The sequence below is a fragment of the Elephas maximus genome, chromosome 4, assembly GCF_024166365.1.
Source record: "Elephas maximus indicus isolate mEleMax1 chromosome 4, mEleMax1 primary haplotype, whole genome shotgun sequence".
Taxonomy (NCBI): domain Eukaryota; kingdom Metazoa; phylum Chordata; class Mammalia; order Proboscidea; family Elephantidae; genus Elephas; species Elephas maximus.
The window spans coordinates 148,239,997-148,255,128 of record NC_064822.1 but is presented as its reverse complement, the minus strand read 5'-3'; the positions used below and the strand labels follow the sequence as shown (position 1 = coordinate 148,255,128).

The window sequence follows — 15,132 nt, the reverse complement described above, 5'->3', positions numbered from 1 at the left end:
GGTGAAGAAAGTTTCTGCAATGTATAGGACATAGAGTCCAGTTTGGCAAAGAGGGCAACGTGTTCAAAGTCATTATATAAGCATCTTTATCCTCATCTATTTTGGAAGCTATTTAGGGAAAGAGTCATTTTTATGTATTCATTCAATCAACATTTACTAAACATCAATTATATGTCAGGCATTATGCTAAGGGCTTGGAATACTAAGGGATTACATGGAGCTTGCACCACATGACTATCAATTTGTTGTACAGTGGTGGCTTGCATACTGCTGTGATGCTGGAAGTTATGCCACTGGTATTACAAATATCAGCAGGGTCACGCATGGTGCAAAAGTCTCAGAGGAACTTGCAGACTAAGAAAGACTAGAAGGAAGGACTTGGTAGTCTACTTCTGAAAAAACTGGCCAGTGAAAACCTTATGAATAGCAGGGAACCAGTCCCTGGAGAAGGACATCATGCTTGGTAAAGTAGATGGTCCATGAAAAAGGGAAAAACCCTCAAGAAGCTGGACTGACACAGTGGCTCCAACAACGGGCTGAAACTCAGCAACACTCGGGAGGTTGGAGCAAGACCAGGCAGTGTTTCCTTCTGTTGTACATAGAGTTGCTACGAATCGGAACCGACTCAACGGCATCTTACAACAACAATATGGAGCTTAAAATTTAGTAGGAAAATAGTAATTCAAAGTATAGTGATGTTGGCACTGAAATACTAACAGTAATAGAATAAATCTTTGTATCCTTGTCTATTTTGACTAATATTAGGTCTTGATCAGTGGAAATAAGATTACGAGCATATCTTAGTAAGATGAAGTCTTCAGGTAGTTTGTGGTTGTCTACATATACCCTGTGGCATTTATTCTGCCAACTCTCAATTCATAGTCAGTGGCACTGCTGGTAAAACCCATTGCCGTCAAGTCAATTCCAATTCATAGCGACCAGTGCCATATATATCTACAGGCATATAAGAACTACTTGAAAAGGGTCTACATAATGTGACTCTCTGCTTTAAGCTAGTATTACAGGAAGAAAAGAGGAGAAATTCTTGTGATCATAAACTAAAAAATAAAAAAAGGCACAAAAAGAGACAGTCTTTGATTAGAAATGCTCTAAAATAAAAAGTATAGAAATTAAAGGTCTATTTAATGCCTTCAAAACTCAAAAATTTAATTCAAAAGCATTTAAACATCTATGATGTGTAAGAACATACGTTGTCTGTAATATTTTCTGCTTTATAAGAGGAAAAATAGAAAACATGTTAGTGATGACAGCTGCACAGATTGGGAATTAAGAAAATTTGATTTTAAAATCAAGTAAAATTGACCCAGAGAATAGAGAATCTGAGACTAAACCTTTCTCCTTCCTGAAAAGTTTTTGTGTCACATCCAAGTTTTTTTCCTGGTTTGTTTAGCTTCCCTTCTTGTGGGAGGCCAGAAAGTCTGAATTTGGCATCGGCTTTTTCAGGAGTAGCAAATTTAGAATTTTCAGCAGATAAATGTAGGAAGTCCATTTAATTTATGCATAAATAAAAACATTTTGAATTAATGAAGCAAAAATATTGAGTTTAATTTTGGGCCACTTAGGGAGGTTGGCATATACCTGAGAAGTAAAATATGTGATTAAAATATGGTTACTCTTTACATAGAGTCTAATAGATTATGTACTTAAAAATATTAAGCAATGATAATAATATTAATAATAATACTAGCTGAGGAACTGGGTTACTATAGGATATAAATCAAATCTGAATCACTGTACAGGCACTAGACTATTAAGGACAGGGAAGAAACTGTTTTTTAATTTCTGTTAATGTAAGTTGTGAGGAAGGAATAAAGAACACAAATGATTATTAGTGTCCCAAAGTTTTGCCTAATTTAATAACTAGCCTTCTTTTTTTTTTCTTAAATATATTGATTCTACCTTTCTACAAAAATCTCAGGGTGATCTAAGAAACTTTGTCCTTCAAAGTTTGTATTTTATTTGATATTGATGTTTGATGTTTGTACCGATCAATAAATTTCTCCACTGCCCTTCAGCCACTTACTCTTTGTATGACCCTGGGTAAGTCACTTATTAAAATCTCAAAACCACAGTTTACTCATCTATAAAATGTTGACAGAATGCCTTCCTCAGAGTTTCTGAGAACATTGAATCACGGAATAAGTAAGATTCTTGGCATAGTACTTAGCAAGAACTACAACAAAGACCACCAATAGTTAATAAAAGACAAAAAATAAAGACATACTTAAAATGACTGTTGCCAATGATTATATTTATTGAGCACTTACTATGCATTTATGCTTTATATTCCAAGCATTTCATAAATAAGATTTTATGTGATGCTCGCAATACACCAACAACCAAGTAATATTAGTACACAAATTTCCAGATGAAAAACAATTAGAAACAGAGACACTAAATAACCTCCCCAAGGTCACACAGCTAATAAATGGTGGAGTCAGGATTCAAATCATGTTAGACTAACTCTAGACACTAAACTCGTATTTATTAAGCTATGTTGTCTCTTTTACCAGTACTGAATACAGAAAAGTGATGTCAGGGCTCCAAATGGAACACTTGAAATAGACAAAGGAAATCTGGTTGGAAATCTTCAAGATACTAAATAAATACAAATAAATAAACCAGCAAACAAATAAAGTAGGTGAGTGCTGGATCTACAAAGTTCTCAGGCTCTCAGTTTTGTCTGATAGGAAGAACAGATACATGGCACATGGTTGAGGTTAGTGTGGAAGCAGGCGTGGTCCAAGGTTCCTCAGCATTGATTGGGTCAAAGGTCTACATCATAAAGTATATGCAGAAATGTACCATGTTCTATAGGCCACTTTACCTGCATCACTACTTTGAATTATTCCTAGCATATTTTATATTAGTATGAAAATCAGTAAGTACATCATATACTCATATATAGTATTCTACATGGTATCATAGCCTCATATTTCATAGCACAAGAGAACATAATAGAACACATTACAGAGCTTTCCCCTTTCCAGTTCTGAGATGTGTGTTGATTTAAAGGGCACAATCTAATTATCTCTATTTCTAGGCATTCGTTTTCTAAAATAACAGTCTTTCTAGTTAACAGATAACATCTGTGGAGTTGTTACTGACTTTAGCAGAATTTTCACTCTTCCTATTTAAAAAGCGAACAGGGTTTCAAACTGGTTCAAAGCAGTTCTGTCATGGCCAACGAAGTAAAACCGAATAGACCTAAATTTTTTAAAAATTTAGTTGAACTGGAACTATAACCGGAATGGGAAAAATTACAGGTTGAAGCCCTAGAATGAGAGACTTGGAAGAGTTGTAGTGAGCCCTTTCAGGAGCCTCATGTGTGAGACTGGATTATTGGCAGGACGGTGGAGAGTGATATGCATTTAAAGCAGTATGATGGGCCGCCATCTTTGAGCAGGGTTCTGCTGTTTTTGACTTTGCTCAAAATCCAACAGCCAAGAGATTTTATTGCTATGCAACACATACACTTCCCTTGTTTTTTAAGAGGGAGATTGGGTTTCTAGCAGGGCTTTGACCTGAAATTTTTCCTATTCTGGTCATCGTTCTGGTTTGCTCAAATTTTAAAAATTCAGGTCTGTTCCCGTTCACTTCCTTAGCCATGACTGAAACAGGATGAACTGGGTTGAAGCCCTGAAAGTGAAATAGTAAAGACTGTAACAAGGAATTGAACCCTGATTAAAATCCAAGATTTACTGTATACTGGGGATATATTTTAGTTTTATTAAAATATCAATCCATAAATATTTGTTTCACTATGAAAAATTTCAAATATTAAAAAAAGAGAGAGTGGTAAAACAGCCATATATCAACAACTATTGATTCATTTTGCCAAACTTGTTTTACCTACCTTTATATGTATGCCTTTATTCTATGTAAAGAAAATTCCAAACGCCAGATCTTTCACCTCTACATATTTTAGCAGTCAACCCTAAAAAAAACTTAAATTTGGTGACTACCAAATTCTTCTTTAGTTTAAGATATTACAGAACAGACAAATAAATCTAAATGTGTTGTTGTGTTGCTAACGCTATTGAGTTGGTTCTGACTCAGTAGCCCTATGTACAACAAAACAAAACATTGCCCACTCCTGCGTCATCCTCACAATTGTTATACTTGAGCCCATTGTTGCAGCCACTGTGTCAATCCCTCATTAGGGATTTCTTCATTTTTGTTGACCCTCTACTTTAGCAAGCATGACATCCTTCTCCAGAGACTGGTCCCTTCTGATAACACATCCAAAATATATGAGACAAAGTTATGCCATCCTTGCTTCTAAGGAGCATTCTGGCTGTATTTCTTCCAAGACAGATTTGTTCATTCTTTTGGCAGTCCATGGTATATTCATTATTCTTCACCAACACCATAATTTCATTCTTCTATGGTCTCTCTTATTCACTGTCTAGCTTTCACAATTGAAAACACCATGGCTTGGGTCAGGCGTACCTTAGTCCTTAAAGTGACATCTTTGATTTTTAGTATTTTAATGAGATTTTTTTTGCAGCAGATTTGCCCAGTGCAATGTGTCATTTGATTCCTTGACTGATGCTTCCATGGGTGTTGATTGTGAGTACAAGCAAAATGAAATCCTTGACAACTTCAATCTTCTCTCTGTTTATCATGATGTTGCTTGTTAGTCCAGTTATGAGGATTTTTGATTTCTTTATGTTGAGGTGCAAGCCATATTGAAGGCTGTGGTCTTTGATCTTCGTCAGTAAATGCTTTAAGTCATCTTCACTTTCAGCAAGCAAGGCATGTCATCTGCATAATGCAGGTTGTCAATGAGTCTTCCTTCAATCCTGAAGCCATGTTTTATTTGATATAGACCAGCTTCTTGGATATGTGCTCATCATACATATTGAATAAGTATGGTGAAAGGATACAGCCCTGACACACACCTTTCCTGATTTTAAACCATGCAGTATCCCTTGTTCTGCTCAAACAACTGCCTCTTGATCTATGTACAGGTTCCTCTTGAGCACAATTAAGTGTTCTGGAATTCCCATTCTTCACAATGTTACCATAGTTTGTTATGATCCACACAGTTGAATGCCTTTGCATAGTCAATAAACACAGGTAAACATCTTTCTGGTATTCTCTGCTTTCAGACAAGAGCCATCAGACATCAACAATTATATCCCTTGTTCCACATCCTCTTCTGAATCCAGCTTGAATTTATGGCAGTTCCCTGTTGCTGCACTGGTGCAACCACTTTTGAATGATCTTTAGCAAAATTTTACTTGCATGTGGTATTAACGATATTGTTCAGTGATTTCCACATTTGGTTGGATCACCTTTCTATGGAATAAGCATAAATATGGATCTCTTGCAGTCAGTTGACCAGGTAGTTGTTTTCCAAATTTTTTTGTATAGACAAGTGAGTGCTTACAGCACTGCATCTGTTTGTTGAAACATCTTAATCAGTATTCAGTCAATTCCTGGAGTCTTGTTCTTTGCCAATACCTTCAGTGCAGCTTCTGCCTTCAGTACTATCAATTTTTGATTATATGCTACCGCCTGAAATGGTTGAACATCAACCAATTCTTTTTGGTACAGTGGCTCTGTGTATTCTTTCCATCTTCTTTTGATGCTTCCTGCGTCATTTAATATTTTCCCCATAGAATCCTACAATATTGCAACTCAAGGCTTGAATTTTTTCTTCAGTTCTTCAGCTTGAGAAACGCCAAGTGTGTTCTTCCCTTTTGGTTTTTGAACTCCAGGTCTTTTCCATTTTTAATTGTGATATGAGTACGCATAAATTCTAGGATTTATTAAAAATGCACAAAGTTTTGAAAATTCTAAATAGCTTTGGGGGCACAGTGGTTAAGGGTTGGGCTGCTAAACAAAACGTTGGCAGTTCAAATTCACCAGCTGTTTACTGGAGACCCTATGGGGCAGTTTTACTCTGTCCTACAGGGTTGCTATGAGTAAGAATTGACTTGATAGCAATGGGTTTGGTTAATTCAAATATATTTAGATACTTTTTTCCTATGAGAAGTTACAATGCAAAAGTACACATAAAACTATAAAAAATTTAAAATTAAAAAAACAAAAGGCAAATTTGTTTTATGTCATATTTGCAGCTCTATTACATTTAAATATTTCTGTTTGATAACCTAAGTCCATAACTCTTCTGAATGCTGAAATCAGAAATATAATCTGCCACCTTAATGTGCAAACCCTTCACACCAAAAGTGAGTTTGTTAAGCTGCAAATATAATATATTATTTCAAATTCCACTGTATAGTTTATAGTGTTTAATGCAATTCATATACATTGACAGCAAAATAAATATATTGGAATATCATTTTAATATGTGATCTTCATTGCTATAGAAGATGTTTATTTGTTACTACAAAATAAAAACAAAATTAATAACATTGATGATGCAGCATTATAAGACTTACATATAATTATATAAGTAATTTAAAGTTCATGTAATCACTGATACAAATACTAAATTACCTATGCTAATATATTGTACACTCAATTGCTATTTTAGCTCTAAGAACCGTAATTTAACTTTTACTCAAGTACATTTTATACAAAGCTTTTTACACATGTACCATAGGACTTATTGAGGTTTTTACAAATTTGTTTTAAGTAAAACTTTCAATTCCCATTTATATTTTTACCTTTCTATATTATCTGTGATTAAGCATACCTTCAAAGTAATCTTCTCTTCTGGGCTGTGCCTTCTTTGGTGATTTTGTAACAGAAACTTTACTTTCATTGTTTTTAAATAGTGCTAAGCGCACAGCAGGATCTAGACAAAATGAACAAAACCAAAGTTCAGCTCTGGCTCATTCCTGCTCTGAAATGGCTGTATATTTTTTGTGAAGGTGTTAAAAAATAATACCCACTGTATAAGGCCCTATGGAATTGATGACGTTACTTTTAAAAGATTCATAATATGAAAAGGTAACCAATCATTCATACATTATTGGTTATCTCACTAAACACATTAATAACCAATATATAATACAAAGAACAAAAATGCTAATAAAGTGAAAAAATGTATATTCAAATGCTCTAGTTATGACATCATCTTATTCTTTGGGAAGTTGCTTTATTGTTTATTATTTTAGCTTCTTAAATTCCTGATAGTTCTGGTGAAATAAAGCAAAATTTCAATAAATGTAGAACTAGCTAAAAGCTTTTATTAGAGCTTCCCCCTACCCAAACTATAGGCATATGGGATGTAGGATATAGAAACAAGACAATCAATGGGACAAGGAAGAGGTAGAAAGATTATTCTATCAAATTAACAGATGAAAGAGTAGGTTATTTTTTGCCTTAATATATAGTATCTGGATAAAAAGACATATAAATTCTATATGTCTTAAGCTAAGAACATTCTAAATCTGTTAATTTTGCAAAATAGCTAGGATGACTGTAAAGGCAGGGCCCCATGAACTTTTGGCAATGAATGTTGTATGGATTTGAAATTGGGTATTTGATGCAGTTGCATGAAGAAAAAAGGTTTTCGCTTACTGAAGAAGTATAAGAAGAGAAGACAGTAAAGTTACGTACTTACCGGGGCAAAACAAATAGTGAAAGTCATGCAGTTAAAATAGATAAAAACAACAATTCAGGGCAGAACACATTCTCTTAATATTTTATAACATCTGGGAAAAAGTAAGAGATTTTCAGAAGCTCTGAGTAATATCTAGTGCAATAGAATTGACTATGTTAAATGGAAAAATAAGACATTAAATAGCATAAAGCCCAAATTATATATTTTAATTAAATTCTAAAATAGCATGATTTTTAGAATGTGAATTAGAGAAGTAGAAAGAATAGTATTTGCAGAGTTGTTTCTCCAGCATGAGCAATTAAATGGTTGCCTTTAGTTTTCTAGCAACAGTTTATCCTTACTAAGTACGAGTTACATGTTTCACACAGATTATATTTCTCAAGATTAGGGAAAGCATTAGTCAATATTTGGTGATACACTATAATTATATGTGATTCAAGGTATTGTAATGCTTGGATATTCTATTTGAATTTAATATGAATATAAAAAAAGCTGTCTATACAGATTTCATAAATATTATAATTATCCAAATAATTACACACACACATATATAGTACATATCTACACATATATAGTATATATACAGGCATGCCAAGAGGAGCATTAGTCAGTCAGGGAAGGAAGATTACCACAGTTTTATGAACAGTGTGAGACCCTGGTAGTGCAGTTGTTAAGAGCTTGGCTGCTAACCAAAAGATCTGCAGTTTGAATCTACCAGCTGCTCCTTGGAAACCCTGTATGACAGTACTATTCTGTCCTCTAGGATCACTATGAGTCAGAATCGACTCGAGGGCAATGGGTTTGGTTTTATTTTTTGTTTGTTTGTTTTTGGTTTATGATCAGTGTGTCACCTTGTAGCCTGCCAACAACACAAGAAGCATCAAAAGAAGATAGAAGGAATACTCAGAGTCACTATACCAAAAAGAACTGGTCGATTTTCAACCATTTCAGGAGGTAGCATGTGATCAAGAATCGATGGTACCGAAGGAAGGAGTCCAAGGTGCACTGAAAGCATTGATGAAAAACAAGGGTCCAGGAATTAATGGAATACCAATCGAGATGTTTCAACATATGGATACAGGGCTGGAATTGCTCACTAGTCTATGCCAAGAAATTTAGAAGACAGCTACCTGACCAGCCGACTGGATGAGATCCATATTTGTGCCCTTTTCAAAGAAAGGTGATGCAATAGAATGTGTAAATCACTGAAAAATATCATTAATACCACATGCAAGTAAAATTTTGCTGAAGATCTTTCAAAAGTCGTTCCAGCATCACAGCAACATGGAACTGCCAGAAATTCAAGCCAGATTCAGAAGAGGATGTGGAACAAGGGATATCATTGCTGATACCAGATGGCTCTTGTCTGAAAGCAGAGAATACCAGAAAGATGCTTACCTGTGCTTTATTGTCTATGCAAAGGCATTTGACTGTGTAGATCATAACAAATTATGGAATACTTTGTGAAGAATGGGAAATCCAGAGTACTTCATTGTTCTCATGAGGAACCAGTACATAGATCAAGAGGCAGTCATTGTAAAAGAATAAGAAAATACTATGTGGTTAAAAGTCAGATATGGTGTGCATCAGGGTTGTAGTCTTTCACCATACTTATCCAACTGTATGCTGAGCAAATAATCAGAGAAGCTGGAGTATTTGAAGAATGGGGCATCAGGACTGGAGGAAGACTCATTAACAACCTGCATTATGCAGATGACACAACATGGCTTAAGAGGATTTTGAAGCACTTAATGATGAAGATCAGAGACTATAGCCTTCGGTTTGGATTATACCTTAACATAAAGAAAACAAAAATCTTCACATCTGGACCAAAATCAACATCATGATAAACAGAAAAGACTGAAGTTGTCAAGGATTTCATTTTACTTGGATCCACAATCAACATCCATGGAAGCAGCAGTCAAGAAGTCAAACAGTGCATTGCATTGGGCAAATCTGCCACAAAAGACCTCTTTAAAGTGTTAAAAAGCAAAGACGTCACTTTCAGGACTAAAGTGAGCCTGACCCAAGCCATCCATGGCGTTTGCAATCACTTCATATGCATGCAAAATCTTGGCAATGAATAAGGAAGACTGAAGAAGAATTGATGCCTTTGAATTATGGTATTGGTGAAGAATATTGAATATACCATGGACAGCCAAAAGAATGAACAAATCTGTCTTGGAAGAAGTACAGTCAGAATGTTTATTAAAAGGGAGGATGGCGACACTTTGTCTCACATTATTTGGATATGTTATCAGGAGGGAACCCTCCCTGGAGAAGAACATCATGCTTGGTAAAGTAGAGGGTCAGCAAAAAAGAGGAAGACCCTCAATGAGATGGGATGATGCAGTGGTTCCAACAGTGGGTTCGAGCATAAGAAGAATCATGAGGATGGCGCAAGACTGGGCAGTGTTTTGTTCTATTGTACATAGGGTTGCTGTGAGTCGGAACTGACTCAATGGCACCTAACAACAACAACCTGATCTTGCCTTTCTATTTGACCTGTTTCCTGGGTAAAAACATTACAATTAGATGGAGCTCGGTTAAGATCCTAGTTCCAACTTTAACTAGTTTTATGACTCCAGCAAAGTGCTCCTTACACCTGCCTCTTCCTCTGTCCAATTTAACACTGACCTTGAAGTAATACTGTGAGAATTAATGAGACAGTTCATGAAAATACCACTGCAAGTAAGACACAAATCTTATCCTGAAAAACAAATAATTCAGTAAGAAAGCAAGGGAATAAGGACACTGTAAGGAGTACAGCTTTTGTTATCTTTTTCTTGCACTATAAAATCAATTTTTGTACGTTTGAGCCTATTTCTCTGAGAATTTCAATGGCAGGTCTATGATTCTTTTTCTTTTTTTTTTTTTGTCTTTGTGTCTTGCCCCCAAACCAAACTTGTTGCCATCAAGTTGACTACACCACATGGAAACCCTATGGGACAGAGTAGAACTGCCCTATAGGGTTTCCAAGGCTATAATCTTTACAGGAGCAGGTTGCTGCATCTCTCTGCTGCGGAGCAGCTGGTGGGCTCAAACTGCGGACCTTTCAGTTGGCGGCCACATGTTTAATCGCTGCTTCAGGGAAGTAGGCATTAAATATATTTCTATAAAATATTTTAAGAAACCCATAGGTAAATAAACTCAGTTCTTACTACGTATGTAGCTTTGTTTTCAACATTATCTCATTTAAGTAACATAATTTTAGTTCAACATTAGAATGTCCTTAAAGTTATTTTTGCCCTGTGTATTCATTTTACATTTTCTACAATCTTAATTTCATTTTAGTTTTTTTGTACTTTAGATGAAGGTTTACAGAACAAATTAGCTTCTTATTAAACAGTTAGTACAGATATTGTTTTATGACACTGGTTAACAACCCCAGGACATGTCAATATTCTCCCTTCTCAACCCTGGGTTCCCTATTACCAGCTTTCCCATGCCCTCCTGACTTCTCATTCTTGCCCCTGGGCTGGTGTGCCCTTTTAGTGTTGTTTTGTTTTATGGGCCTGTCTAAACCTTCTCTGGGACATCATGCTTGGCAGAGTATAGTGTCAGCGGAAAAGAGGAAGACCCTCAACAATGTGGATTGACACAGTGGCTACAACAATGAGCTCAAGCATAACAACGATTGTAAGGATGGCTCAGGACCGGGCAGTGTTCCGTTCTGTTGTGTATAGGGTCACTATGAGTCAGACCCGACTTGATGGCACCTAACAACAACAACAACAACAACAACAACAAATCTTCAGCGAAAGAGTGAATCTCAGGAGTGACGTCATTACTGAGCTAAAAGGGTTTTCAGGGCCCATACTCTCTGGGTTTCTCCAGTCTCTGTCAGGCCTGTAAGTCTGGTCTTTTTTTGTAAGTTAGAATTTTGTCCAACATTTTCTTCCAGCTCTGTCCAGAGCCCTCTATTTTGATCCCTGTCAGAGTAGTCAGTGGTGGCAGCCAGGCACTATTGGGTTGTACTGGACTCATTCTGGTAGAGGCCATAGTAGTTGTGGTCCATTAGTCCTTTGGATTAATCTTCCCCTTGTGTCTTTTTTCATTCTCCCTTGATCCTGACAGAGTGAGAGCAGTGGAGTATCTTAGATGGCTGCTCATCTCAGACGCTACTCACCAGAGTACAATGTAGAACATTTTCTTTATAAACTATCATATATGCCAGTTGAACTAGATGTTCCCCCAGACCATGGTCCCCATAGTCGTCAGCCCAGAAATTCGGTCCCTCAGTTTGGATGTTTCTATGGAGGGTCACTATCAGTTGGAATCGACTTGACGACAATAGGTTTGGGGTTTTTTTTTGTTTTGTTTTTATGGAGCCTCCATGACCTTACTTTGTTCAAGTTGTGCTGGATTCCCCAGTACTGTGTATTTTCTTACCTTTCACCAGAGTTACCACTTACCTATTGTCTATACAATTCTAGCTTTACATCACTGGTTTATCTTACTATCATTAACTTTATACATAAAAATCTGGTCATTATTATCCATTTCTGTATGTGTCAAGTACAGTAGTGTTGTAAAAGAAGTTCTATGTTAAGGGTGAATCACTTGCTATATTTCATCATCTTATAAAGAGTACTATTTGCTAATTTGCATTCGCAAATATAAACATATATTTAAATGACTAAAATATGCACATACTTTCATACCAAAACCAAAATAAAAACCCATTGCTGTCAAGTCAATTTCAACTCATAGCACTTTCATATACACTGTCAAATATACTGGTATATTAAGATTTTTATCTCATTGACTTCCGAGTCAGATAATTATTTTTTATTGAACAGCTACTATGTTCTTGGCATGGTATTAGGTTCTGGGAATTCAATGGGGAACAAGTAGAGTCTCTGCCCTTAAGGATATTACTCTTTAAATCAGTTTTCTTATTCTGAGAGCACAATAAAGTCACATTCAATCAAAACTCTTGTTAATTACTTTTGGAAATTAGCAAATAAAAAAAAATGGACTTCGTTTTGCCACAGTTTTGCCTATACTGTTCCCTTTTGGTCCCTCTCTTTAACATTCCTTAGTTACATTATCATTTTTAAAACTGGTCTCCTTGCTTTCCTCTTTTACTATAGCCTATGAACTGCTTTATTCATACTAGAAAGTTAGACTTTCTTAGTTTCTACCGCACTTAATTCTTGGCTATGGATAAACGTTACCAATACGGCCTCAAGCGATTTTTTCATGGAAACAAAATCAAACATTTATTGAATGCTGAGGACATACTTGATACTGTGTTAGGTGTTACAAACAGCTACAGAATGATTCTTATCCCTAGTTGTGGCTCTTCCTTCACAACAAAATCAACCTTGTTTGGTTCATCTCGCTCTTCCTTTTCTCTATGAAACTGAATACCCACAAGTAGTATAATCATTGGAAAACCATAATATGTCTTCATCCTTATACTCTTAGCCCTTAAACTTCTTACCAGCTGCTTTCCACCAGAATTTCTACACTCAAATCTCAACCTCCCTGGGGAATGCTGCACATCAAAACCAATCCCCCCCCGCCCCGCCTTCCACATCCAGCTCTTCTCAGTCTTGCCACCAATTATTGGCACCACCTCTAGGTTATTGGCCCTGCATGTTTTTAATAAACCAGTAACCCTCAACTTGCAGCTGATGTTCTTCACTGCAGTACAGAACTCTAAACTTCCCTGAAAGCACCTGCTAAATCCCAACACAGATCAGCAAATTCTGAAACTACTTCTGTGCATGAGGCAACAGTAAAAACAAAACAAACTACAAAAACAGGACAGTTAATACTGATTCATATTTATGTCCATCATGAGGGAGATCATAACTACTAAATAGGAATAGCAACAATCAGAACCCAAATCCAAACTTTAAATCATGGTAACTCCTCATCTGCACTTCTAATCAATTGCACCTTCTTTTTATCTTCTTCTTTTAAAAGAAGATGGCCTCGCACCAATAAAAGTTACCAATACTTAACCTCACCTAATGGCTGCCCACACTGCAGGTTTCCTGAGCTACTGGCTTCCTCATTCATTGCTTTTCTCAGTAGTATTCCTCCTCTAGCTGCAACTGACACCATCATGCTCCACTTTGTTAAATTAATTAACCCCCTGCCTTTTGCCCTATCTTCACCCTCAAAAAAAAAAAAAAAAAAAATTTTTTTTTTCACTCTCACCTTAAATCAAATATCTTTGGCTCATACCCTTGGCTAGTACAAATATGCGCAAGATATAACCCCAGACCCAGTACCGATGAGTCGATTCGGACTCATAAAAAAAAATAGCACCCGTATAAGCAGGAAATATCAAGTGCTTGGTGCCCAGCAACTTGCTTTAAGGTGGAATGAATTTTCCACAGATAAATGCTGAATTAGAGCTTCCATACTTCAGCATTTGTGTCCCATCTCCTTAAGGATCGCTGCTTTATTAGATTGCAGGAAGTTAATTTAAAAGTTTCCCCTAGTCGCTATGACTCTGAACGGACTCAACTGCAATGGGTTTGGTTGAGTCCTATTCTTTGACGCCGCTTCTCCTTCTCCCCGATTCCCACAGAGCAGGTTAATGTCACAGCTGTTTTATGGACAATGTTGCCCTCTAGTGGCTTGAAACTTTCAAGTTGTAAATCGTCCTATGTAAGATTTCTTTCTCCAAGTATATGGAAGATTTTTTTTTTTTTATGTAAGAATTGTTAATTAACTCATTAAGTAGTTTAAGAAACTCTGGTGGTAGCGGTTAAGAGCTACGGCTGCTAACCAAAAAGTCGGCAGTTCAAATCCACCAGCGCTCCTTGGAAACCCTACGGGGCAGTTCTACTCTGTCCTGTAGGGTCTCTATGAGGTGGAATCCCCTCGACGGCAATGGGTTTTCGGTTTTGGTAGCAGAATTTAAATATTTAAAACATTGTTTTATTTTATTCCAGAAACCAAATCTACGGCCGACGAGTCGATTTCAACTCATAGCGACTCTACAGGGCAGAGCAGAACTGTCCCATAGGGTTTCAAAGACTGTAAATCTTTGCGGAAGCTGACTGCACATGTTTCTCCCCTGAAATGGCTGGTGGGTTTGAGCAGTGACCTTCCGGTTAGCAGTTGAGCATTTTAACCACTAAGCCACCGGGGATCCCTTTTTATTTCATTCGTGAGTAAAAAATTTAAATTATAGCCATTATTTTAGACAGACTTAAATAAGTTAATAACATATCACAGATTGATAAAAGTAAAAGACTGAGGGAAGTACTAGAAAATTCTCTAGGCTACAGGAAGAAAATCCAAGGCGGAATCTTAAATGACTTGCTCACAGCTACAAAATGACGTTAAGTGCTACATCATCAAGCCACTAGAAGGAAAACAAAATGCGGTAACTGAAGAGGATCCCACTGCTTTTCTTTTTCATGTTTTTCACCTTTAATCTTACCTTGAATGTTTCACATCTGCATGTGTGTTGTGAAAGAGAATGAGGGAAAAAGAGTGCAGGATTTAAAGCTCATCATAAACTATTCAAATTTTAAAGAAAAAAAAGGTTTGGTTTCATCCATCCATTATTTTGATAAAACAAAGGCAAAACAAAAATT

At 36.3% G+C, this 15,132-nt stretch overlaps 1 protein-coding gene across 6 annotated transcripts in view; it reads right to left on the bottom strand.

Annotated features, from left to right (window-relative positions):
- LRRIQ1 (leucine rich repeats and IQ motif containing 1) overlaps positions 1 to 15,132 on the bottom strand; it is a 241,319-nt gene that overhangs the window by 101,726 nt on the left and 124,461 nt on the right. For all 6 annotated transcript variants that reach the window (XM_049883982.1, XM_049883981.1, XM_049883984.1 and 3 more), the window contains one exon: positions 6,692 to 6,793. In XM_049883982.1, the coding sequence (XP_049739939.1) occupies positions 6,692 to 6,793 (102 nt within the window). The remainder of the gene's footprint in view (positions 1 to 6,691; positions 6,794 to 15,132) is intronic.